The sequence below is a fragment of the Mus caroli genome, chromosome 9, assembly GCF_900094665.2.
Source record: "Mus caroli chromosome 9, CAROLI_EIJ_v1.1, whole genome shotgun sequence".
NCBI lineage: Eukaryota > Metazoa > Chordata > Mammalia > Rodentia > Muridae > Mus > Mus caroli.
Window position 1 is genome coordinate 110,188,925 of NC_034578.1, and position 26,418 is coordinate 110,215,342.

Here is a 26,418-nt window from a genome sequence, read left to right on the forward strand (position 1 = left end):
TCACTTTGTAGACCAGGCTGGCCTCGAACTCAGAAATCCGCCTGCCTCTGCCTCCCGAGTGCTGGGATTAAAGGCGTGCGCCACCACGCCCGGCTCCAGGACAGTTACTTATAACAACATTCCCTATAAATAGAAATAGAATCTTAAACCCCAAACCCTTCTGCTTTGTGTGTGTGTTTATATCTCGGCATGCACATATTGGAACATGTGTGTGTTTAGAGGTCAGAAGACAGCTTGTACAGTTGGTTCTGTCCTTCCACCTTGTGGGACATGGGATGAGACTCGGTTGTCAGGGTGACACCAAGTGCCTTTACCCAATGCGCTGTTTTACCAGCCCTGTAGACTCTTATTTAATGGATGTAGCTGGGATTTTGTAGTTTTATGGGGTTTTTTGGTATGATTTTTTTTTTTATTCTTTGAGAGTATATGTATACATTCATACAATATATTTAGATCCATTTCTAGTTCCTCTAGACCTCCCCCAACACATCCTTTTCCCAGAATCGTGTCTCTTAAAGGTTTTATAGCCCACCAAGTTCAGTTAATGCTGTGTGTATGCAGTGGGTTTGGGGCTACCTACAAGTGGTCACATCCCTCAAAGAACAGTGACTTTCCTTCCAAAGCAATAAAATGGGCCCGTTCCTCAGCTTGGGGTGGGGCTGCGAGCCCTTGGCCCAGGTATGGTGGGACACTGACGGATGGCCTTGTGCAGGTAAGTAATCACCGCCACTGTGCATTGAAGTGTGGCCACCATGTCCCGTCCAGAAGACACCCTTTCAGAGTGCTGCTGGGTGTCTGCATTGTCTCTGCCCCTCTTAGGTGATGTTCCCTGAGCTTGAGAGGTGTTGATATTGAAATTCACCTTACAACTCCCCCCCTCCACACACACACTAATTGAGCCTGTTAGACACTTCAGATGGATTTGCCTTTATTGTTATGATCTAAATCTGGAATATCCCTATAGACTCATGCCTTGAATACTTGTTCTCCCTGGTGGTGGTGGTGGTGGTATTGAACCTTACAACTTAGAAGGTGGTTCCTGGTTGAAGGACATAGGTCCTCTCCCCTAGCTCTTTCTTACCTCCTGTATCATGAGTTGAGCCTTTCCACCCCACCATGGCATTACCTGCCATGATATTCTGCCTCACAAGCTTGGGGCTGGAGAGATGGCTCAGCAGCGGTTAAGAGCGCTGACTGCTCTTCCGAAGATCCTGAGTTCAAATCCCAGCAACCACATGGTGACTCACAACCACCCATAATGAGATCTGACGCCCTCTTCTGGTGTGTTGAAGTCAGCTACAGTGAACCACCCATAATGAGATCTGTCGCCCTCTTCTGGTGTGTCTGAAGTCAGCTACAGTGAATTTATGTATAATAATAAATCAATCTTAAAAAAAAAAAAAAGTCCTCATGCTATGGTGCCAATGAAATAGCTCACCTGGTAAAAGTGTTTGCCTCTGGGCTAGAGATGGGTCAGAGGTTAAGAGCACTGGCTGCTCTTCCAAAGGTTCCCAGTTCAATTCCAGCAACCACATGGTCACTCACAACCATCTGTAATGGGATCCAATGTCCTCTTCTGTCACACAAGCATACATGCGAATAGAGCACTCGCGTGCATAAATGTTAAATCTTAAAAGAAAGAGAAAAGAGAAGCATGCTGACTTGCAAAGCTGCATGGCCGCTCTGTAGGCAAGGGCACTAGGTTGTGAGAATTCTGGAAAGGAAGAAAAATACATTATCTCATAATTTCTGTGTGTAACAGCCCTGGAACTAGCTCTGTAGACCAGGCTGGCCTCAGCCTTTCCAGTGTTAGGCCTGCAGGTATGAAACGCCATATCTGTCTGGCTTTTATATTGGAAACACTTTGCAAATATTTGAATGTAAAACCTCATTCACCATTCCTGAGAGTAGCTATGCATGTATGATAGCATTCACAGAGAGGTCAGAGTTGTCATTACTCCAAGTGTCGGTCTTCACCTGCCACAGTGTTTGAGATAGGATTGTCTTGGCCCCTGCCTTAGCTGGCCCCTGAGTTTATGGCTTGCCTGTCTCTACCTCCTGTCTTCCCATAGCAGTAGGCTGGGAATTCAGGTACACACACCACTCTGTCTTTCCAGCTTTTATGTAGGGTTGGGATCAGAGCTCAGCGGATCAGGTTTATATAGCAAGCACCTTCCTTCCTTTGCAGACCTGTCTGTCTCCCTGGCCCTTGTTTTCACTTTTTAACTTTTATCAATTGTTTAATTTTTTTTTTTTTCCTCAAGACACTCTTTCTCTGTATAGCCATGGCTGTCTCGGAACTCATTCTGTAGACCAGGCAGACCTCTAACTCAGAGATCCAAACTCCACTAACTGGACCCCACCCTCTTCCATCCCCATGTAGCTAAAACCTTCTCCGCTCTAAGTGGTCAAATTGTTTTGCACTAAAGTGCTCACAGGAGGTCCCTCAGCATTTTCTTTCTCTAATAGCTGGACATCACTCTGTGCCTTTGCTCTTTGTCGCCCTCTCCTGGTGAAATGGAACATACAGACTGGGAATGTAATTTGAGCTTTGCTAGATTCTCTGCCTTCATGGCTGCTCCATTTAGAGGGGTGGGGGTGGGGGGAGGTGAGGAGGTGGGGGAGAGGGGTGGGCAGAGGGAGACGGGTTGGGGCCTCAGACTCCCTTGCCTTTTCCAACACTGTTTCTTGTATTTTTGGCTGTTCTTTGGCTTATCTCCCACTCTGATATTTAAACCCTGGGGGCATCTTCATACATTCAACACGAATACCGTGATAGAGGCAGCTTTCCCCACCACCCATTTATGAAGAGGCCCTTCCATCTGCAGGTGTGTGTTCTCCGCTGTACTGTCCGTCAGTTCAAGGGCCCTGTAAACCCACCGTGAATTTAAAATAGCAAACTTCTAATTAAAATTTATTTAGTCTTATCAGTGCATATGAGCGTGGGTGTGTGCATGCTGACTGTGTATGGAGGACAGAGGACAACTTTCAGGAGTCACTTCTCACCATGAGTTAACAAAAATCCAACTCAGGTCTACTAACTTGTGAGGCAAACACCTTTGCTAGCTGAGCTGTCTTGCTGGTCTAAATTAATTAATTATTAATTTATTTATTTTGGAGACAGAGTCTTATGTAGTCCAGACTGTCTTCAAACTCACTTTCTATGTAGTCAAAGCTAATCTTGAACTTCTGGTCTTCCTGCCTCTACCTCCATGCTCCTGAGATTAAAGGTGTCTGCCATCACAGCAGGTTTTATGCCTGGTTGGGACTCCATGCACATCTAAGCCAGGCAAGCACTTTGGCAACTGTCTTAGTAAGGGTTTTACTGCTGTGAACAGACACCACGACCAAGACAGCATTTATGAGGACAATATTTAATTGGGGCTGGTTTATAGGTTCTGAGGTTCAGTCCATTATCATCAATGTGGGAGCGTGGCAGCATCCAGGCAGGCATGGTGCAAGCAGAGCCTGAAGAATCTGAAGAATGCTAGCAGAATACGAGCTTCCAGGCAGCTAGGATGAGGGTCTTAAAAGCCCACACCCACAGTGACACACCTACTCCAACAAGGTCACACTTCCCCCAACAAGGCCACACCCAGTTTAATAGGGCCACACCTTCTAATAGTGCCACTCCTTGGGCCGAGCATACACAAACCATCACAGCAACTGACCTACATCTCCAGCTCTGTCTTAGTATTTTAGGTCAGCATACAAAGCATGGTTTCCATCCTGGCATTTCACACATGTCTCATCTCATCATACTTGGGCCTCATTCATGCCCCACCCCTTCAGCTGGTCCCCAATCTTCCCTCTTTTTTTTTTTTTTTTTTTGCAATTCTGTTTGCAATTCTGTTTACCTGTGCTCCACTGCCTCCAGTCTCATCTCCCTCTCATGAATTCCTTTCTAGTTTCATGATATACAAACACCCCATGTAAACACACAAACACACACACACTAAGTTAATTTATCCTGGGACTGGAGAGATGGCTCAGTACTTAAGGGTAGTTGATGCTCTTGCAGAGGGCCCAGGTTTGATTGTAGGCAGCTTACAACGACCTATAACACCCGTTCCAGAGACTCCAATGCCCTCTTCTGACCTCTGTGGGCAGCAGAGATTTACCTGGTATACAAATATACATGCAGGCAAACATAAATTTAACATTAAAAAATTTATTTTTTTTCCTTTGTATATTTGTGCAGGGGTGTGTGTATGAGAGAGAGAGAGACAGAGAGAGAGAGACAGAGACAGAGACAGACAGAGATCAGAGACAGACACACACAGACAGTGCATATATGTATATATCAGGAGAGTCTATAGAAGGACATTGGATCCCCTGGAACTGGAGTTACAGGTGGTTGTAAGCCACCCTATGTGGTTGCTGGGAACCAGACTTAGATTCTGTTAAAGAGCAGAAATTGCTTTTAACCACTGAGTCATCTCTCCAGCCCCATAAGTATAATTTTAAAATCTAGGACCTGCATCTGAGACAGACCATATGGCCTTTGTCTTTTGAATTTGCCTTATTTCCCTTCACAGTAATACTCTGTTGTATTCATTTTCCTACAGATGTCATGGTTTCACAAAACAAGAACAACAAACTTGAGTAAAATTCCACTAAATGTTCTGCATTTCTTTTGCCCACTCATCTGTTGGCATGGTCAGTATGTTCATGTCATAGATCAATATCTGACATTCTGATTAATCTTTTTGTTAATTGCCCTTTGAAATTTTCATTAATCTGCTTACTGTCCCGCCAGAAAGGATTTTCTGTCTCTGGTTGGCACGGGGCAGTAAACTTAATATCCAGATCTGGTTCTCAGTTGTACTGTAAACCTCCAATGATACTGAAAAATAAGAACAGGGAAGACAGCTTAGCTGGTAAAGTGCTGGCTGCCACTGGTGATGTGAGTTCGATTCCTAGAACCCATATATAAAGACCCATGTGGCCTGTGCTTGTAAAGGCAGAGCTGGCAAGGCGGGACTCCGATCTCTGGGTCTTCTTAGTCTTCTTAGCCTTTTAGCCTATCTGGTAAGCTAGGTTCAGTGAGACACACTACCTACCCTAAAACAGAGTAGATGGTGCCTGAGGAACATACTCAAGGTTGACTTCTGCCCTCCACACTTGCACCCGCGCGAGCCTGCACCTTCATACACGGGTGCACCCCTCCCGCCCATGAAAAGATGACTATCTGAAAGATGGAAGAGAGTGAGACGTGAGAAATAAGTCAAATCTCTGTGGGAGGAGCATGGGGGGGTGCAGCTCAACGGGGGACCGGGACGGGGACGGGGGCGGGCGCAGGGGAGGAGGGCGGTTAGCATACAGAAGGACCTCAATGTGATCTCTGGCACTTTTTAAAAAAACAAAACAGGCTGAGGGATGAGGAGCACGTGCCTGTAATCTCAGCACTTCAGAGACAGAGGCAGGAGGATTGTCACTAGTTGCAGACTAGTGCTGGCTATGTAAATAGTTCTAGGCTAGTCTGGGCATGTGAAACCTTGGTTTTAATTTTTTTATTTTTAAAATCAGACCGAAACGAAACTAAAAGACACAGATCAAGTCAGGGTGGAGAGGTGACTCAGTAGGTAAAGGCGCCAGTTACTAAGCCTGAAAATGAATTCAATCCTCAGGAAGAACTGACTCAGAATAGTTTTCTGACCTCAGCACAACGCTCCTCCTTAGATAGATAGATGGATGGACGGATGGATAGATAGATAGATAGATAGATAGATTAAAATACAGATAAAATAGATAGATTAATAGTCAAAGTGTAATTAAAAAAAAAAACAAAAAGCAAAAAAGCTGAAGTCCACAGAAATCATGAAACTGTCAAGAGTTAGCCGGGCAGTGGTGGCGCAACGCCTTTAATCCCAGCTCTTGGGAGGCAGAGGCAGGCGGATTTCTGAGTTCGAGGCCAGCCTGGTCTACAGAGTGAGTTCCAGGATAGCTAGGGCTACACAGAGTAAACCCTGTCTCGAAAAACCAAAAAAATAAAATAAAATAAAATAAAAACCCCAAAAATAAACTGTTAACCAGAGAGCAGGAAAGGCAGAGGGGCGCGACACACCATGGAGGCGTGGCAAAGGGGGCGTGGCAAAGGAAGAGAAATTCTAGGGGCGGGAGCTCAGCAAGCGAGGGGGCGTGGCGAGGGCGGAGTTGACCGGAAGCGTGGGCGGAGTCCCAGGAAGTGACGCCCCCTACCGCTCGGCGGACACTTTAGCTGGGTGAGCGAGTGTTTGCCGGCGATGGAGAACGGAGCGGTGTACAGTCCCACCACCGAGGCGGCCCCCGGCGCTGGCAGGGGTGCGCGCAGCGGCCTGGCCGCCTACTTCGTCCTGGGCAGGCTCCCTTGGTATCGGCGCATCCTCAAGGGCTTGCAGCTGGTGAGCCTACGGCGGCGGCCGGGACCTGTGGGCTGAGGGCTGGGGTGGATGCCTCGAGGCTGCCGCTCGCTCGGCTTCCTCGTTCGGGAAGCAGCCGTTTCCACACCCCAGTTCCTTCCCGGGAAGGAGGCGTTGCCGTCCACCGCCTACCCGTGACCGGGCCTCAGCCTCTTAAACCCTTTTTCCCTTCTCTCAGCTAAAATTCTTTCATTATCGCCCTGAATGCTTGTGTTTCAGACAACGAAGTGCTTTCTGTTTATCTTTTCTGGCTTTTGCGATTTTCCGGGTGCTGGCCCATTAGGGCAGTATAACATGTCGGACAGTTTGTGTATGTGTTTAGCTTGCACAGTGAGTTTGATGCAGAGAGAGTCGAAAGGGCATCTTTCTGCTTCATGTGTGCGGGTGAGAGAACCTGAGCCTGCTTCTCTTTATTTTCCGCCTAGGCGTGAAACTATAGTCATCTTTGGTATTTAAATTATGATACTCCTGCTGTGTCTCAGCTGCCAGTGGGTATTAAGGTTTTTCAAGAAGACACTTTTCGGAAAACCAAATTGTTTAGGATGTTTATGGGTTTTGTTTAGTTTTGTGAGCCATTTATGCTAAAAGCGGCCCACTGCTTTCCTTGGGAAGATTTAAAATTCTCAAAACGCCGCTAATCAGAACTTATATTCTTGGAACTCAGTTGACCTACTTTCCTGAAGTAGAAAGCTAGCAGTTAGAAAACTGGCGCTGCTTTTAGGTGCCAGCTTGGGCACGAGGAGGAAATCATTGGAGACAAGTGATAAGTAGATCTGGTCTTGTGTAACCCCCTACATCCTCCTATGATGTCTGCAATGGACACCTTTAGGTTCCGCAGGCACCTGGGTTCCCGTCTTTGCGCATTTGCAGAACCTGTTCCTTTAACCCAGATGGGTGTGGTTTTGCCCCCACCCTTCCATCTCCTTCTTTTCCTTCTCCCTCTCTCCCCTTGCTCCTCTCTTCCTCCCCCTCTCCTTTCCATTCCTTCTCTTCCACTCTTTTTTTCACAGGGTCTCAAGTCTCATGTAGTCCAGTTAATTTCAGACTCACTAATATAGAGGATGACCTTTGAACTCCTGATACTCCCGTCTCCACAGTGCTGGGATTACAGGTGTGCTCCACCATGCGGTCTATGTGGTGTGGAGAATTGAACCCAGGGCCTTGTGCGTGCGAGGCAAGTGCTCTGCCAACTGTGCTATAGCAGCAGCTCCAGATTGTGTCTCTTTTGCGCTTCTCTGCAGTAAACACATGTGTCTAATGGAACCTTTTGGACAGAGAAATTTCTGTATGACCGAAGCATTCCTGCTGCTCCAAGGAAGTCATCTCTATCTGTCTTCTGCATGGGTGTGCAGAACAAAATCTCATATTTTTAGTTGCTTTTATTTCTTTTTTCTAATAAGAAATGCTAAAGCCAGAGTAAAAATTCTCATTATTATAGTTCAGCAGGCCTTAGCTCTGTATCTTCAGACTAGGACACAACCAGAAGAGAAGTTTCGCTGGTGTTTTGCAGTTGAGCCATAGAGATCAGTTTGCCTTGAAAAGGTCTTTAGCTGCTCTGTGTGAAATTCATTTGTTATGGGGAACTTGCAATGCTAAAGCAAGCTTCCTTTAAATACTTTTCTCTCTGTACACCCCACCTCCACCCCCAGGCTGGCTGTCTTGGAACTCACTCTGTAGGTTAGGCTGGCTTCAAACTCAGAATTCTGCCTGCCTCTGCCTCCCGAGTGCTAGGATTAAAGGCTAGTACTACCACCACTGCCCACTTTTTCATTTTTATAGTTGCCTTTTTGTTCCTGCTTTTCCGGTTTTAATACAGTCTTACTTATTAACAATAAAAATATACTACAGGGTTACTAAAAAAAAGTCCCAAGAAAGCTATAGATGAGGTCTGTTTGGCCAGGCTGAGGGCTGTAGGCAAGACTTCCTGTCCTTCTCGAGTCTTTAGTTGATTTAAAGCCTAATAGAATTGCAGAGTTCTGATAAGAAAACAAGGGTGTGGAGACACCAGAATCAGAAGCAGAGGCATAGTGTGTTAACAAGGAGCCTTCAAGCCGTGGGGAGTGCATTCGAATGTTTGTATGTGACTCGTTATTCTGGGCCCATAAATCTTAGCAGGTTTTCTAAGACTGCAAAGAGAAAAGAAGCCTATTGTGAAACTGTAGACCTGGGAGAGTGGTGGTGGTGGGGCTGGGTCACCTCTAGGTTCTTTCCACCCTTAGATCTCCCAGGCTGCTTGGGACTTGCTCTTACCAAGCTAAATATCAAGGGGCACGTGGTGAACCTGCAAACCCCGGGAGATTCCAATACAAGTGTAAAACTAGTCTTGGAGCAGTGCTGCGGTACCTGTCATGTCTGACCTGCCTCTTGTCAAAGGCTTGTCCCACATCTAAAGACGAGGCACACTGTCTCTTATCTTTCCAGAACGGAGCAGTAAATACGTTGAAACAGTGTTGTAAGGAATCGTAAATTTTATGCAACTAGACTTTTGGTTTATTGTGTCTGTAGATTCACCCTTATGTTTCTATTTTATTTTTTTAAATACTTGATGATGGGATTTACATGGGTTTTATTGTTTAAATGAACCAGTCTATGATTTAACTTAGATTTCTTATGTGTGGTTGTGTTCATGCCGCGTGTGGATGGACGCCTCAGCTGCCGATTTTTCCCCCTTTGTGCAGTTATCTGGAGATGATCCGACTGGACACTTTGTACTTGGGCTTCTTTTGGCTGTTGAAGGACATCTGCATTGTTTCTGGTTTGGGGCTGTATGAGTAAAGTCATCTTGAAATTCCTTTTGCTCAAGTGGGTCTTCATTTCTCTGGAGTACCCGACAGTGCTTAGCTTTTGAAGACGCTCCTAATTTTCCTAGTATTGGTCTGTTGACATTTGTAATCAAAGTGTGGGCGAATGTACTGTGCACTGTGAAATACAACTCTTGATTTTCATTTTTCTTTTCTTCCCCAAGCTACTCTGTTTCTTGTTTGTTTGTTTGTTTTCCAGGGCTGGGAGTTGAATCAGAGGCTCCGGAATGCCAATGCCTGGCATGTATCCTACCACTAATCTACATTCCTAGCTCTTAGTGTTGTGTTGTAGCCCAGGCTGGCCTGGGCCGCTAGCGGATCCTACTGCCTCTGCTTCCTGGGTGCTGGCTTTCTCGGTGTGCAGCCCACTCTAGTCTGCTTTGTTGTTGTTGATGCTGTTTTTTTGTTTGTTTGTAGCTACTCTGTGCCTGGCTTTCTCCTCTGTCCTCACTGGAGTGAGGTAGAATTTCCCTTTGGCCTTTGACTGTGGACCATCAGTCCTTTTGACGGTCCAGGGACTCCGGAGACTCCCCATGCCTTCATGAGAGCAGTTCGTGAACAGTCTTTTTCCACTCCCTAAAGAGTTAAACTCCTAAAGAGTTAAGCACCAGCTCCTCCCTGTACAGAGGTGCTCCCTGCTTGTCTCTGGTCCTCCCAGCAGAGGGTCTCTGCTAGGATGGTGAAATGTGCTGAGTGCGCTTGTCTGGAACTTCCCTTCTTCCTGTGAGCACATCCACTGCACCCTTGACTCTGCTCACACCTGACACTGCTTTTCTAGTCTACTGCCTTCTGTCCCCACCACAGCCCCCTTCCTCGAGTGCCGCAGACCCTCTGGGTCCCTTTGTCTGCGTGGAACGAGTCTCTGGGGCATGTGGGCAACGCATTGGCGAGTGACAGACCAACACGCGAGATTGTGTAGAATCTGAATGTATTCTCACAAAGTGAACACCAGTCTTATATAGTGCAGAAAATACAAGGGGTCTGAAGTCACAGCAGGCAAGGTCATTGAAGTTACCTGATACAAAACAAAGGAATGACTACAAAGGGACTTACAGGAACCAGGTAGATGTTTACAGTAAAGATAAAGCAGTCCTGCCTAGGGTCAGCTTAGTGACAGGCAAGGATTTCACACTCTAGTGTTATACCTTTGAACCTTGTGAAGGCTAGCACCAGGGGGTACTGCTCTTAGCAGGCCTCATGAATAATGCAACATCACAACCCCCCTAATTCCTAGGCCTTGCTAAATTCTTATATGAGTGTAACTTTTAAGTAACTGGAGAATCTCCATTTGTCAGGAGAATTCACCAACTTGCTTCTAATATGCAATGCAGCCTGTACTGAAGATTTCTATCTCAGTGGGATTCCCTGGCTCTTTTATGGTATTCCCTTGTTAGGGTGAGATTTGCTACTGTCCTTAGTAAATACTTTGCAGACTATCTCTGAGCTGCTGGCTCCATCTTTTGTAATGCTTAATTAGTTACTTCTTTACTGCATTCCTGCAGGATTCCAACCTTCTGGGACCTTGGAACACTGGGGAGACTTAACTATATCAGAATTTAATCTTAAAAGGCACTTATAATAAAATACTAAAAGAGAGCTCGTAGTTCCATACACCAGACTAACTCGGGAATAGGGTATCAGTATATGGGTAAATGAGAACGCCAAAGCTCCAGGTGAGTTTCTGTGAAACTCTTTTCCTCGTTGAGTGTTTACAGACTTTTCAGCCTGTCAAGCAGACCCGACCGGAGTGCGTGGCACTCGAGTACAGAGTTATCTAACGCTCTGCCAGACTGGAGTTTTCTTGCAGTGTCACCAATATCATGGTCACTGTCGCATAGTGCAGTCTAATGCAGGCGCTCCTTGACCAGTGCTCCTGACCTCTGAGTAGTGAGCAGTAGCACACTTGCCGCCTTCTTCAGATGGGCTCGCTTGCTCTGCCTCATGCCCCTTCGGCTGCTGTTTCTCATTGCTGGCTTCTCCCCTTGCAAGCTGCCCTCTCTCAGGATGCTCTTGACCTCTTGCTTGGCTGCCACCCAGAGTCTGTGTGTGCAGTCACACTTCCTGACTCTAGATTAGTCTGACCATGTGCCTCCAGCTACACCCTGGCTGACTTTCCCACTGACTCCATTACAGCAGCTAAAAAAACTTGCCGTGCGTAATGGCACTCAGCTTTCTCTCCTGGAAGTCCTTCCTGTGGGCTGTTGGAACACTCTCATTTCTGAGTCTCAGCGTTGACACACAGTAGTTAACTGGGTGTATCCCTTCAAGGCAAGCTGACTCTTAAGTTCTATGTACCAAGCTCTCTCACTAATCTGGTTTGCCCCAGTCTCTACTTTACGAATATTTTAGCAAACAGATAGTGGATTTAATTTTGTTTTAGAAGGGGGTTGTCTCACAGCCTTGGCAGAGGCTGTGTGGGAACTCTTGATCCTCCTGCTTCAGCCTCCCAAGTGTCTGGGTTTATAGGCCCAGCCTGCATGTAGGTTTTGGATGTCATGGGTCATCTCACTCACTGAGGTCAAATGGTTTCCATCTGTAGCTGCTGTCTCTCCTGGCCTTCATCTGTGAAGAGGTTGTGTCCGAGTGTGGGTTGTGTGGAGGCCTCTACTTCTTTGAATTTGTGAGCTGTAGCGCCTTCCTCCTGAGCCTCCTCCTGCTGATCGTGTACTGCACCCTAGTGCACGACAGAGTGGACACTGGGAAAGTCAAGTCATCGGTAAGTGGGGAAAACACGGTCCCTGTGTCGGGCTCGCCTGGTTTTATTGTGAGAGTGGTAATGCTTTCAGAGCGCAGCGCTTGAAAACACTGTCTGTGTCCTAGCTCTCTGCCCCCTAGTAACTGGGCTCCATGTCAAAGATGGAGAGAAGAAATGTACTCAGGGGACAAGGAAGCCACCAGTGATCTGATAGTTAGTGGTGGCCTCACCTAATTCACTGTAGACATTGTGTAGTGTTTGCCTTACAACCAGCCTAGGATGGCCTTGAACTTGCCATCTCCTGTCCTGAGGGCTGGCAATATAGGCATGGGCCACTGTGCCCCCTAAATATTTTGTTTTAGAAGTGTGATTTTGTCACTTTTCATTTTTTACATTTTAGAGTGTCACTCATTGGCTTTACAGTTAGGAATTGAGTGACTGCTCTCCACCAGACATTGCACTGTGTGTGGGAGCCCTAGGGATACCACGACACTACAGGGTCTTTAAACAAAGCAACATGTGGTTCTGTCTGTGTTTTCTTTTCCTTTTTTTTTTTTTTTTTGGACAGGGTTTCTCTGTGTATCCTTGGCTGTCCTGGAACTCATTCGGTAGACCAGACTGGCCTCAAACTCACAGAAATCCTCCTGCCTCTGCCTCCCGTGTGATGGGATTAAAGATGTGTACCACCGAGCCTGGCACTTTGATTTAATTATATAAAAAGATAAAAGTTGTGTTTAGGTGAATACAGAATGCCTTTGTTGGATCACTGTTAGTGTTCCCCAGGCTGGGGTTGTGGCCCAACAGGGAAAGCCCTGAGTGAAGGACAGGAATGTGGGTCCGCTGCACCCACATATGGCGACTTGCCTGTTATCCCAGTGTTCTGGAGACAGAGACAGGACTAACCAAGTCAGGGAGCCCTGTGTTCCGTGAGAGAGCATCTGGAAAGATGCTGACATCTCTCTGCCTCAGACATGCACGCACATACAGACCTACAAACACACACCTGATGTAGTTGTCATCTGCCTCTGTCTGCTAACCTAGGCTTAGAGATTTGCTGCTGAATAAGATCAGCCTTTCTAGTTCTTTCTGAACTCTGTTGGCAGGTTTAACTCAGCTCTTCTGGCTCTGACACCTCAGCAAGCTGATTCAAGTCTGGCTTCTTCTGGTTTCTGAATTGCTCTGCTTGGCCTTTGTGGCAATCTGTTCTAATCTTCTGGCTCCTTCTCATTCTCTGGCTCATTCTGTCTTCACCTGTGTCCACCTTGTTCTTTCTCTGCAACTTGTAGTAAAACTCTCTCTCTCTCTCTCTCTCTCTCTCTCTCTCACTCTCAGCTGCTCCATCTTAAGCAGCTTCCCTTTCTTCTCTCTTCTTGTAAGAGTTGGGCATAGCCTATTCTGTCAAGACATTCTCTGATTCATCACTTTGTCTGCCACTCAGACATCACTTTCCAACATGGGTGCTTCCTTCTACAAACTGATTTTCCCTTCATAGTTTGGGATTCAAGGTGTGAGCTAACTAGCTAGAATAACAATGTTGCTGGATTAAAATCCCTCTGCAATATACATGTAAACAAACAAACAAACCCACCCATACCCAACTGGGGTACAGTTCAGCTGGGAAAACTCTTGCTTGGCTTGTACTGAAGCCCTGGGCCTTAGGAGTTGGTGTGCTTTTACATACCTGAAATCTCAGAAGTCAGGGGCTACAGAGAATTTACCCCGCAGAGCTGCCCTCTGGCCTTCACACACATGCAGTGGTGCTTACGTCCTCATACCAACAATGAGAAACAAACAAGCCACATAACTAGGAAGTTACATAGCTGGGATTTGAACTGTGGTAGTCTGACTTTACAAGCTATGTTGATCAAACATTGCATCTTTTAAAAATATTTTGTGTATATGTTTGTTTGCATGTTTTTGTATATATTCTGTGCATTCTGGTACCCTTGGTGGCTAGAAGAGGGTGTCAAATCCCCTGAAACTGGAGTTACAGATGATTGTGAACCACCCTGTGGTTGCTGGGAATTGAACCCTGGTCCTGTGGAAGAGCAGCGAGTGCTCTAACTGTTGAGAATCTCTCTCTAGCCCTGGTTCAGAGAAGGTAGTCCCAGTACTTGGAAGGTAGAAGCAGGACTATCAGAAGTTCCTGGCCAGCCTGGGCTGGTGAGAACCTGTGAGAAAGAAATACAAACCCGCCAAACAACGGTCAGCTCAGGGATTGTGTTCGCCAAGCATTCCTGAGGCCATGGGTTCACGTCCCAGGAGCAGGAAGCACAAAGATGGAAACAAACAAGCAAACAAACAAGCAAACAGAACCTACTCAGAAGCAAATCCCGGCTGGATGTGGTGTCGCTTGTCTGTAATCCCAGCGGGAATTCGGGAGGCAGAGGCGGGCCGTTGGGTCTCCCTGAGTTCCAGGCCAGCCCAGGCTAGGTACATGGTGAGACCCTGTCTCAAAAAGAAAAATCTGTGACATACTATTACATGCAGCCTAAACTAGACAGTGTTGTTTGAATGCAGGCTTATTGACCAGGTACCATAGCATGTTTTAAGCTTGGATTGCACCAAGAAAATGTAAGTCATTCAGGGTTTTTGAAATTAAAAATGTTACGTTTTGTCTGCTGCTCTGAGCTTGTGTGCTCTTGTTCCCTGTGTGTAGGATTTTTACATCACCCTGGGAACTGGGTGTGTGTTCCTGCTGGCATCTATCATTTTTGTCTCCACCCATTCTGGGACCTCAGCTGAAATTGCTGCAATTGTAAGTACTTTGCTTTTTTAGCCTTATTTTTGTTTCCTTAGAAGCAGAGAATTTAGAAAGTTCTTCATAGGTTATATATCAGAGTAATAATTATTACTTAAATTTGTTTATATTGATGATATATGTGTTGTGAGCGGTGTGCACTTGTGTGCTGTGATCTGTGTGGATAAGAGATGCTCTTTGGTGTTGGTCCTGCCTGGGAAGGACCTTATTTGAGGTAGTCTCACTGCCGTGTAACCCGGCCAGCTGCTCACCAGCTCCTACCCTCCTTGTTGAGATAGGCTCTCCCTGTGCAGCCCTGGTTGGCCCTGGCACTCACCAGGACAGTGCTGGAGTTAGAAGGATGAGTCACCTTACCTGGCCGCACTGGCTTCTTGGAACCGCCTGTTTCTACTTCCCATTTCCTGTAGGTGTTCTGGGGTTACAGATGCTTTTGACGCTCTGCCTGAATTATCCGTGGGTTCCGGGTGTGAGCTCAGCCTTCAGCTTGTGAGCCAATCACATTTCCCCACTGAGCCCATCATCTCCCCAGCCCACTGAGCCCATCTCATTTCCCCAGCCCACTGAGCCCATCTCGTCTCCCCAGCCCACTGAGCCCATCTCATCTCCCCAGCCCACTGAGCCCATCATCTCCCCAGCCCACTGAGCCCATCTCATCTCCCCAGCCCACTGNCCCCAGCCCACTGAGCCCATCTCATCTCCCCAGCCCACTGAGCCCATCTCATCTCCCCAGCCCACTGAGCCCATCATCTCCCCAGCCCACTGAGCTCATCATCTCCCCAGCCCACTGAGCCCATCATCTCCCCAGCCCACTGAGCCCATCATCTCCCCAGCCCACTGAGCCCATCTCATCTCCCCAGCCCACTGAGCCCATCCTCTCCCCAGCCCACTGAGCCCATCCTCTCCCCAGCCCAAGGGTAGTTTTTCTTCTCCTTTCAATACAAAGGTAGACCTAAAAGTAAACAAACACTAGTCTTTAGAGCCTAGGAACCTGCCTGGAGTTTGGCCGAGTTTTATTACCAAAGTTTTCTTTATGCTGCATATAAGCAGGTGTTTGCTAATGCAAGTAGCAAGCTGGCCTTTGTCACCTTTGTCATTGTCCAAATGCCTCTGAGAAACTCCACAGGCAACTCCTGACAGAGTTTGAGTGAGTCACGGAAGCCTGCCTGCAGGGCACTCTACCTTTGGTTCCTTATTTCACCTTTCCTCTTATTTCTTTTTCTTATCTTTCTTTTCTTTTTTCTTCCTCTTCTCCCCACCTCCCCCTTCTTCTGTTCCTTTGTTGCAATAGCTCATGCATGCTAGGCAAGCACTGTACACCTGAGCTACAGCCCCAGGGTTAGTTCTTAGATTTTGGGATAGAGTTTTGCTCTGTAGTGTAGGCTAACCCTGAACTTGATATTTGTTGTAAGCTGGTCTCAAACTCAGGAGTCTCTTGCCTCAGTGTCCTGGGTGCCGTGACTCCAGATGTGACTTCAGATGTGTACTGCTACTGCAGTCTTGGGTGATCTTTTAACAAGCTCCTCCTATCCTTAGTGCCTGATCACAGGTTTGTGCTGGCAGGGATCGCTCTCAAGGAAGTGAGCCCATTTTCAGGTTTGTAACCTCTACATGAAATACATGAAATCAATCCATCCATCCAACCAACCAACCAACCTTCCTCCCTGCCTCCCTCTCTCTCTCTCTATCTCTCTCTCTCTCTCTTTCTTTCTTTCTTTCTTTTTTTGAGACAGGGTTTCTCTCTGTAGCCCTGGCTATCCTGAAACTCACTATGTAGCCCAGGCTGGCCTCAAACTCAGAGATCTACCTCCCTCCACCCTCTGAGTGCTGGGATTAAAGATGTGTGCTACCATGCCCAGCACAGTCAAGCATTTTTTTTTTTTAAGATTTATTTATTTATTATATGTAAGTACTTTGTAGCTGTCTTCAAACATCCAACAGAGGGCATCAGATCTCATTACGGATGGTTGTGAGCCACCATGTGGTTGCTGGGAATTGAACTCAGGACCTTTGGAAGAGCAGTGAGTGCTCTTAACCACTGAGCAATCTCTCCAGCCCATCAATTGTTCTAAAAATTAGTTCTAGGACAGTTCATCTCAGGTGGAGGAGTCTGACTAGTTCTCTCCCATTTCTTCTTCACTCCCCTGTCGACCTCCCACCCCCACCCCACTAGAAAGAGAAAGCCAGGCTTGCCTGTCCCAGACCTTGCTGCTGTGTGTCCCAGACCTTGCTGCTGTGTGTGTGGAGTATAAATCCAAACCTTTGAGACAACAAAGGGACAGCTGAGTGAAGAGGGTTTTTTTTTTTTTCCCTTTGGCATTTTTTTGTTTGTTTTAAATATTTAAAAAATTCCGAGTCTGTGTGTGGTTTTGTGTGTATGTGTGTTTGTCTGCTATTGCCTTAGCCCTAAAACTACATTTTATTATAGAGCCTTACTGTATGGTTTATTTGCTCAAAGGGGAAAAGACGGCTCGGCGTTTAAAGCCTTTGCTGCTCCTGTAGAAGACCCAGGTTCAGTGCCCAGTGTCCACATGGCAGCTCAGAGTTATCCATAATATTAGTTCCAGGGCATCCAACTTCTTATAGCACCAGGCACCCAGATGCATGCAGACAAAACACTCAGACTCAGGAAGAAAAAGAAACAAAATCTTTAAAAAGATAGCATTGAAGCGTTGCAGACGGTGCTGTGCCAGTCTGATTTGTAGGGGACAAGCAGATGCAGTTGAGCCCAGAACAGACCCCACGGGGACGACCGGGTTTACTAATGAGTGTGTACTTTAGGCTGGCTGTGCTGGCATGGCCAGGTGAGCTCAGTGTGCTGTGGGTGGGATGAAGTCCTGTGTTCTTTAGGGTGGAGCAGAGGAAAGGAAGAAGCCAGAGATTGCAAGAGGCGGCCACAGTCGTGGGGGTGCAGGCCAGGTGTGGCGTGCCTTCAGTTCTAGCATTTGGAAGATTGAGTTTGAGACCAGTTACCTGGGAGGCCACCAACCCCCCACCCCCTACACACACACACACACACACACACACACACACACACACAGAGTACAAAGTCATGGAGGGCTGGGCTGAGGTTTCGAGAGACTTGGAGTTGCTTTCTTCCTGTTTTGGCCTTCACTTCCTCAAGGGGTTTCCTAGTGAGGAAGCCAACTTTGAAGCATGGTCTTTTGTTTCTTGACAGAATTCTCCGAATGTCTGGGTCCTGTGTTAGAATAGCACAATGAGGAAGTGACATAAGGAAGAGGAAGTAGGTATTGGCATCAAGTCCCAGTGTCACCACAGCATGACAAGTGACTGGAGAGTGTATTTAAGTTAGCCAAGTAGTGTTTAAAAATGGAGGTTGGTTCTGATCTGAAGAGCTTCGCTGTCTTCAGCTAACCTAGTTAGTTACACATCGTGTTTCCCTCATCTGCGGGTCAGTGAAACCATCGCTACTAGCCATGTATTTAATACCATCTGGTGGGATTTAATTTTCTATCTACTGACTCATTATTGACACCCCCCAGACTCCTGCATACACATTAGGTATAGGCAGGGGCTGAGACAGTAGGGACTTGGAGACTTGACTTTGAATCCACCGAAGAGTCAGGGAACAGGGGATTGCCTTCCACTGCTGAGTTCAGGGTGGGCTGCTCTGACGGAGGAATGTGGGACTTATAGGAACTTAGATGTGTAAGACAGCACCTGAAGGCCCGTTTGTCAGGGTTGCACTAGGGCAGCAGGTCCAAGATCCAACTTCCCAGCCTTTTCTGAAAAGACATAGTGTTGCAGGACATGATGGGGGGAGGGGGGTGTAGGAGATTGAGATGTTGCCCTGGTGTCAGTCCTGCTACTGTTAAGGACAGAGGCTAGGGTTGAGACATTCTGATAGAGTAGGCAGTCCTGCTACTGTTACGGACAGGGACTAGGGTTGAGACATTCTGATAGAGGAGGATCTGTTGATGTCTGTGGATCATAGGACAATAGGGGCAGGAACCTTCTTAATGGGTGGGTGGATTTCTCATCTTCAGGCAGCCATTAAAAGACACACAGGTATGGCTTTGACTATTCCCGACAGTCTGATGATCAGCTACCCTCTAGCTAGTTGGGGATAAGAGGAAGGTGTTTAGTCCAGGAGGCTGGGGGAGACTGTAGAACTGTCCTGCTTGCAACCATCGAGATGTTGAGAGTGAGGGATCTAGATGTCCTACCCTGATGCCCCCTGAAAGGCTTGTCTGGTAAGCAGAGGGGGACATGGGCCACCACCCAAGTATTGTGGCGATGGACCTTACAGTGGGGACTCGAATTGTAAGTTTACAAAATTAGGACATGTTTTGGATGTATATATCCTGTTAAGTCTGAGGCCTCCTGTCTGAATAGCAGTGTTGGAACCAGAATGAGTCTCTTCAGGTGGACACGGGGAAGGAAGACGAGAGCATCTCTTCAGTGGGTACTGACAGGCACGAACACAGAGAGAGAGTAAAGAAGGGTGGGTGCATGCTGTGCGCAGGCCGAAGTTACAAGGATAAAGAGAACACAGCTGCATCCAGGAAAGTACACAAAGTCCCCTTGTAATCAGTACACAGCTGGAATGAATGGCAAGGGCACCATCTTGGTGCTTTGTCACCAGGGCTCAGGAAAAGGGGTTTGGGGGAATTCTTTCCCGGGTTACAGAGGCAGGTAGGGCTGTGGGAGGAAATGGCTCCTCTGGTGGTTACTTTAATAGCAGCTTGAGGTCCCTAGGAGGTCAGAGGGCTAGCTGTGGGTAACAGACTCACTCCTCAAGCATAGAGCCTCTGGTTTTAATATAGGATGGATTGTTTTTGTGGCCTGTGAACCTGCTTTAACCTGGAAGACTGAATTCAAGAGCTAAGACCCAATAATTCAACAGTAGTTGGGGTGAGAAGGGCTAAGAAGTCCCTGAGCGTGGAGGCCAGAGGGGCTTAGTGGTGAGGACTTTTAAGTAGACTTCATTCCCCAAGTGCATGGGCATAGATGTTGAGTCAGAGGAAGGCTTTGGTGGAGGGTTGTTAGCAGTGTGCCTTAGGAGATGTGAGGTTCATGAGAGAGTATAATGTCATCACCCAGGGCTGTCTGGGGAAGGGAAAGCTACCTATGCAAGGAACATTCCACACAAGGAGTTTGAGAGGACTTAGCCATGTGGAGCTCGGGGTGCTGAACACGATCAGTAGGAAGAAAGCCAGTCCAGTTCATTTTCCTTTGTGCACTGCTTCTGGATAAGGCCGCTCATCTCTCCCCTCTCCATGATGCTGGAGGCCTCTCCAGCATGTGACTGTCAGGTCCTGTGGAGAGCTTTGCAGGCTCCCTGTCTGACTTCAGATGTGTGGGCAGGGCCATTGCTGTTTGTATGGAGGCGGGAAGGCCAAATCTGGGCAGTACTTTGATAAGATAAATCCATGACTGCATCAGCTGCTTGAGTGTGTGTGGGAGCGCTGCTGCCTGTTCAGAGGGATCAGGTCCAGTGTGTGTGTGTGTGTGTGCATGTATATACTCTGTAGCTGTCTTTAGACATACCAAAAGAGAGCATCATAATGGGATCATTGCAGATGGTTATGAGCCACTGTGTGGTTGCTGGGAATTGAACTCAGGACCTCTTAACCACTGAGCCATCTCTCCAGCCCCAGACAGGTTCTTTAATAAGCCCAGCAGGGACTAGTCTCCAAACCCCAACCAGAAGTCAGTTGGGAATGAAGGGAATTCCTTTCATAAGTTTCCAGAGGAGATGATGCATGGCCATCCTGCAGCGAGTCCATGGCTTGGAGTCAGGCAGAGGAGATGCAGCCAGGGACTTCTAGTAGCTATGGTTCTAGAGGAGTAGGGAGGCTAGATCTCTCGTACACCTGACACTGGTGCTGGTCGGCAACTCTGCTTCTGGCCCTAGCACTGCCCAGCAGCAGAACTGGCATCTGTGCCCTGTGGGACGCACAGAGGCAGCTGTTATTCTGGGAACTTTGCTTTGTCATTTCCTCTTAGGATAGCTTTTAAGTTCTGTTAAAGAGTGTTAAGTGTGGGGTTGGAGGGAAGGCTCAGCAAGTGAGACCCGTGTTGCTCTTCCAGAGGACCCACATCAGGGGGCTCTGTCCACTTCCAGGGATCCTGTAGTCTCTTTAGACCTCCAAAAGAACCCATACACCCGTGCCATTCGCTTCCACAGACTAAGTAAAACTAAAGCAAATCTTTTTTTTAAAAGTAGTTATAAGGTGTAATTGATCGGCTCTCTTTCCTGGATGTGAACTCTCAGGCTGAATAGGACACAAGTTGAAACACACACTTGCTCAGATCTCTCCCCCTCTCTTCCTTAGGTGTTTGGCTTCTTGGCAAGCTCCATGTTCCTACTGGACTTCGTTGTCATGCTGTGTGAGAAGCTGCGGGAGAACCCGCTGAGAAAGCCCGAGAACAACGCAAAGGTGGAAGCCCTCACCGAACCACTGAATGCTTAAAGACACAGAACCGGGGTGTGGACCCAAAGAGAGGCTCCCTCTGTGTGACCTGTGTCGTGTGTGCACCTTTTGGAGAGAAGGGAAGGGACAGGAAAGCAGCTTTACAGCGCTGGGCTGGGCGGCAGCCCCAGCAGGAAGCTCAAAGGGTTTTTAATAACGCTTGGAACCTGTCGCAAGTGGAGGAGGATTGTTTGTTTGTTTGTTTGTTTGGTTTGTTTTTAGAGATGAGGACTGCTGTCCTTTGAATTGCATGTCTGTCATTTTGCTATAGGACGCCCCTCACCACGCTTACCTTCCAGACTGTGCCTTTTCTGTCCTCTCAGGAACCGGTTAACTTGTGTTGTGTTGCTGGGGATTTCGTGTGTGTTTGAGATGCTGGTGTGGGCTTCTTCCCTTAATGCCATGATCCTTTACTGTATCTTACTCAGCCTTACACTTAATGTGCTGACCTCTTAAAGCAATTATTCTTCACTCCTTCTGAGCCATGCATCGCCTAACAGAAAACGTGTGGGCTGCTGCTGTGTATGTGTGTGAAAGCAACCGTATAGCAGCCTTGTGGAGGCTTTTACATTGCACTGTGATTGCTGAGATTAAGTTTAGAAGAAAATGAAGTTTGTTATGTAACACTGGAAAAGTGAGGGAGCTGATAGTCTATCTAAAGACCAGAGAGAGAAGAGACTGTCCCGCACCGCGGGTGTAATCACACAGCTAGGCCTTTGCAACTCGGCAGAGATGTGAAGGCTTGGTGCTGTGTTCACCCGTGCAAACAGGGTTGATGACGTCAAACTAGAGACTTGTGGGTCTCCCTCCGGGCAGATGGTTTCTGCTCAAGCGAACACAGCTCCGCAGGCCTCTCTGCAGAGCCTAGGCTGGGGTCTCTCGCCCACCAGATTCTCCTTCCTGACTTTCTCCAGAATGGTCCCGTGCCCTGTGCTGTGTGCCATCTGTGCAGGCCAGTGCTCGCTCTTCCTCTCTGTTCTCTTCCCATTGTCAGCCATCTCCAGGCCATCCAGAGGTGTGTCCCTTCTCACCAGGAGTCTGAGGCAGGGGTGTCAGGTCCGAGTTCCCTCCCACAGGCCTCTGCTTGGCTTTCTTTCTCTCCAGGGGAGAGGTCTTGAAGATGTGAACCCCGGAAGCCCTGCTAGTGAGTACTGCTGGTGGTGTGGGGAGGCCTCAGGCTTCCTGAGACTCTGGAAGGATCGCTTGCTGCTGGAGGGCTGGCTTAGAGCCACTGGGCGTCCTTCCGACCCGGGGGACCCTTCTTCCCTTCTTGCCTTCTTCCTAGAGCTTGAACGAGACCCAGCACGTCCAGGCCTTCTGTGCACTGGCGAAGGTTTCCCAGGCTGGGCTTTCTCTTTGAAGTGGTGCGATGGATCGTGTTTCCGGGGATTCACTGTAAAGTCCCCCTCCTTTCCAGTGTCTTGTGTGCCCTTGTGTGTGGAAGAAGATGGTTTCAGTTTCCTGAGTGAGTCTGTGGCAGTTCTTGGAAGTGGATGAATCTGGGCACACAGCTTCTGCTCTGTCCCTGCCTCACTGCCTGATCTGCTGGCCTCAAGGTTTACATACTGGTGATGTCACCATGGCTGCTTTGGAGATCGTGAAACTGATCATGAACATTGCCATTCCAGAGAGGGGACAGGAGGCTCTTGAAACCACGAATAGAGAAGTTCAAAAGTAACCAGTTTATTGCAGACAATTTGAGAGTTTTATATCAAGCTGTGCTGTAGTTAGTGTAAATATCATTTAGACCTATTGAGAATTAACAGCAGATCTGGGCGACTTTAGTGTTACCAACTATTAGTCTGCTGACTGTTACTATAACAAAATACCTGAGACAATCAACTTAAAAAGAGGAAGGGTTGGGGAAAAGGTTAATCTTGGCTTGCAGTTTTGTAGGCTTTGGCCCTTGGTCAGACCTGCTGTTTTAGACAGCAGCGCATCACTTGGGGAGTTTGTGGTAGATCTGGAAGCAAGGAAAGAAGGGCGGTGGCTGGAGGTCCTGAGGTCTCTTAAGGGCACACCCTCTCTGACCTAAGACCTCATGAGGCCCCGCCTCTAAAGGTTTCTGACCTCAATAGTGCCATTCTGGAGAACTAGTTTCTAACTCGCAGGCCCTTGGGGACATTGCATCTCAGTAGTAGGTGCCTCTCTGCCTGTGTCTGGCTTGTTCATGATTGGCAGACACTCTGCCTGGCTCCGCACAGCAGCGGCTCAGCATCAGCATCCAGCTGCTTGCTGTGTGTTAATTGTCTCACAGCTGAGGGCTCTGCCTTGGCTACTTCAGGCTTTCCTGTTAGGAAGATAATTTGGTCACTTGTGTCTGTGACCACTCTTAGAACTTTCTCTTTTGGGGGAACCTGTGACTGGTTGGCTTCTGCACTCTATGGAGGGAGATGGGGTTAAAGACTGTGGCAACACACACCCTCCAGAAGAGCTGGGACCAGAGACTGTCAGCACAGAAAGGACAATGTCTTTTTAGTAGCTGGGCAGACTTGAGTTGCTGTAATTTATACAAATTGTTTAGAATGGTTTTTAAGACTAAGAAGGGAAATATACTTATTGCACAAGACTTTTATAATTACTATACTTAAATTATGCTCAATGTGGGGACTGAGAAGTGTATTTCTACATTGCTTATATCTGATCACTTTTGTATTTGTTGATTTAAAGCCTGTGGGTCTTTTTTTATCACTCTTAATATCAACTTTTATAATCTTTTAAAATAAATCCTCTTAATTCCAGTGTTTGTGCCTTCACAGTTGTTCACTACAGACTTATTTAGATGAGGCCCTCACTTGAGGGGCTAGCTGTCCCCATGTCTGTATGTGTCCAATACACGGGCTGTCTTCTGGAGAGGTGGGATTCGGACTTAAACATCACGTTTGTCGGCTGTGGCAGCACAGGAGTCTCCAGTGCCATCACTTAGGGCTGAAGCAGGGAGGTCACCAGCTTAAAGCCAACCTGGTTTATATAGCAGGAAAATACTCTTTTTTTTTTTTTTTAAAGATTTATTTATTGATTATATGTAAGTACACTGTAGCTGTCTTCAGACACTCCAGAAGAGGGCGCCAGATCTCGTTACGGATGGTTATGAGCCACCATGTGGTTGCTGGGATTTGAACTCTGGACCTTCGGAAGAGCAGTCGGGTGCTCTTACCCACTGAGCCATCTTACCAGCCCAGGAAAATACTCTTAAGAGCTAGCTGTGGTGGAGGCAGATCTGTGTAAGTTTAAGGCCAGCCTGGGCTACAGAGTGAGTTCCAGGTCAGCCAAATCAATAAATGAAAACAAAAATCCTTTTTAGGAAATCCCATGGCATGAGTTATAGAAGAATACTAGACACCGGGTGGTTTTAAATCCCTCCCCGCCTTTTCTTTCCTCTTCCTTTCCCCTCTCTCTCCTTTCCCTTCTGTTCTGACACAGGGTCTCCCGTAGCCAAGGCTGGCTCCAAACTCACTCTGTCGATGAGGATGACATTGACCTCCAGGTCCATCTGTACTTGCTTCCCAAATTCTGGGGTCGCAGCTGCGTGTCTCCTCCACCTAAATCATTGTAAGAATCAAGTTTTGGACTCTGGTTAACACCCTAGACGTGGCTGCCATGCTGTGGACAGATAGAGACATCTGATAGAGCTAGGGCGTTGTGCTGAAGCAGAACTATTTGTGGAGTTTGTAAAATTCCTGCCTCCAGTCCCTAGAGAATAACAGGACCTTTATAGTTAGTCCTCAGGAATTCACTGGGATTTGTACATTCTTCACAGTTTTTGTTTTGTTTGTTTTTTGTTGATAAAAAACATTGTATCAATATGCAGCCAGCTGCAAAGAGCAGAAGACCTAATGCAGGGAATGCCAACAGTAAAGCATTCCTGGTAGGTCTGGAAAGGGCACCTGGCGGGCGGCCTGTGAGGCTGGGGCAGGGGGATGGCTTCTGCCCACCCGTTTTCTGCTGAGACTTCTGTCCACAGAGTTGAGACTTTACAGTCACGGGACTGTCCAGAGGTGAGGAAGGGTGGTTGATTCTCCAGAGTTTCCCATGAGCCCTTAGTGGGTTTGACTCGTTTTGCAGGTGAGTTCAAGGTTGCGCTTGCTGACTGTGACTAGAGTAACATAATCTAGACCCCTGTCCCCACGCCACACACGCACACAACAGTGTGAAAATACCTGGATTTAAAGCTGCCCTCTACCTATCAAAGTTGGTTTTGCTAACAGAGGAATGGGATCATCATGTGAGACTAAAGACAATGTTGGGGATGCACTGATTAAAACCAAACCTCTACGCCAGGCCATGGTGACAGACACCATTGATCCCAGTATTTGGGAGGCAGAAGCAGGTGGATCTCTGTGAGTTCAAGGCCAGCCTGGCTAGACAGCAAAGCCAGGGCTATACAGAGAAACTGCCTTGAACTGCCCCCACCAAAAGGCCCAACCAGCCCCCAGTTTATAAAGCACTTATTATGGTCTGGGAAATGGTCCAGACAATGCTTGCAAAGACTTGAGTTTAAACCCCAGAACCTACCTAGAGCCAGGTGTGGTTGCATATGTTGCAATGGGGAGGCAGAGATAGGTGGCTCCCTGGGGTTTTCTGACCAGCCAGTGTGGCCTGCCTGGTGAGCTCCAGGCTGATGAGATCTGGCTCTCAGGAAACTCTGGTTTATTCTGGTCTACACACCCATGTGCTTATGCATGTTCACACACTTGGCCGCTCTGAGATGTCTTTTTTTTTTTCTTTTAGGCTAAATTATAGTTCTATAAGTAATATGCATCATAGAAACTTTAAAAAATAAAGGCAGCTGTAAAAGGCAGCAAGGATTCTTATTACCCCAATTTATCTATCTATCTATCTATCTATCTATCTATCTATCTATCTATCTATCTATCTATCTATTTATTTATTGAGACAGGGTTTCTCTGTATAGCCCTGGCTGTCCTGGAATTCACTTTGTATACCAGGCTGGCCTCGAACTCAGAAATCTGCCTGCCTCTGCCTCCCAAGTCCTGGGATTAAAGGCATGCGCCACCACTGCCCGGCACCCCAACTTATTTTTAATGTTCCTATATGTCTGTGTATGTGCATGTTACAGTGCCTATTAGAGGTCAGACTTGTGGGAGGCAGGGCTCTTTGTCCACCATGAGGGAGACCCCGGATCCAACTCAGCAAATGCCTTTTTTTGCTGAACATATTCACCAGCCTTTTAAACAAATTTTTGTGGGGGGGCTGGAGAGATGGCTCAGTGGTTAGGAGTATTGTCTGCTCTTCCAGAGGTCCTGAGTTCAATTCCCAGCAACCACATGGTGGCTCACAACCATCTATAATAGGTTCTGATGCC

The 26,418-nt window shown here is 47.4% G+C and overlaps 1 protein-coding gene across 1 annotated transcript; it reads left to right on the top strand.

The window, feature by feature from the left end:
* Window positions 1-6,181: 6,181 nt before the first annotated feature.
* On the top strand, window positions 6,182-23,833 carry Cmtm6 (CKLF like MARVEL transmembrane domain containing 6). The gene is made up of 4 exons (XM_021172405.2): window positions 6,182-6,383; window positions 11,742-11,918; window positions 14,557-14,655; window positions 20,955-23,833. Exons 1-4 carry the CDS (start codon window positions 6,246-6,248, stop codon window positions 21,090-21,092), a joined length of 552 nt encoding a protein of 183 aa, XP_021028064.1. The 5' UTR covers window positions 6,182-6,245; the 3' UTR covers window positions 21,093-23,833.
* Window positions 23,834-26,418: the final 2,585 nt, after the last annotated feature.

Excerpts from the sequence above, each read along its gene's own strand:
- Cmtm6 (XM_021172405.2), top strand. The coding sequence starts at position 6,246 with ATGGAGAACGGAGCGGTGTACAGTCCCACCACCGAGGCGGCCCCCGGC. Across the intron at positions 6,384-11,741 it reads TCCTCAAGGGCTTGCAGCTG|CTGCTGTCTCTCCTGGCCTT; the intron begins GTGAGCCTACGG and ends TTCCATCTGTAG. Across the intron at positions 14,656-20,954 it reads CAGCTGAAATTGCTGCAATT|GTGTTTGGCTTCTTGGCAAG; the intron begins GTAAGTACTTTG and ends TCTCTTCCTTAG.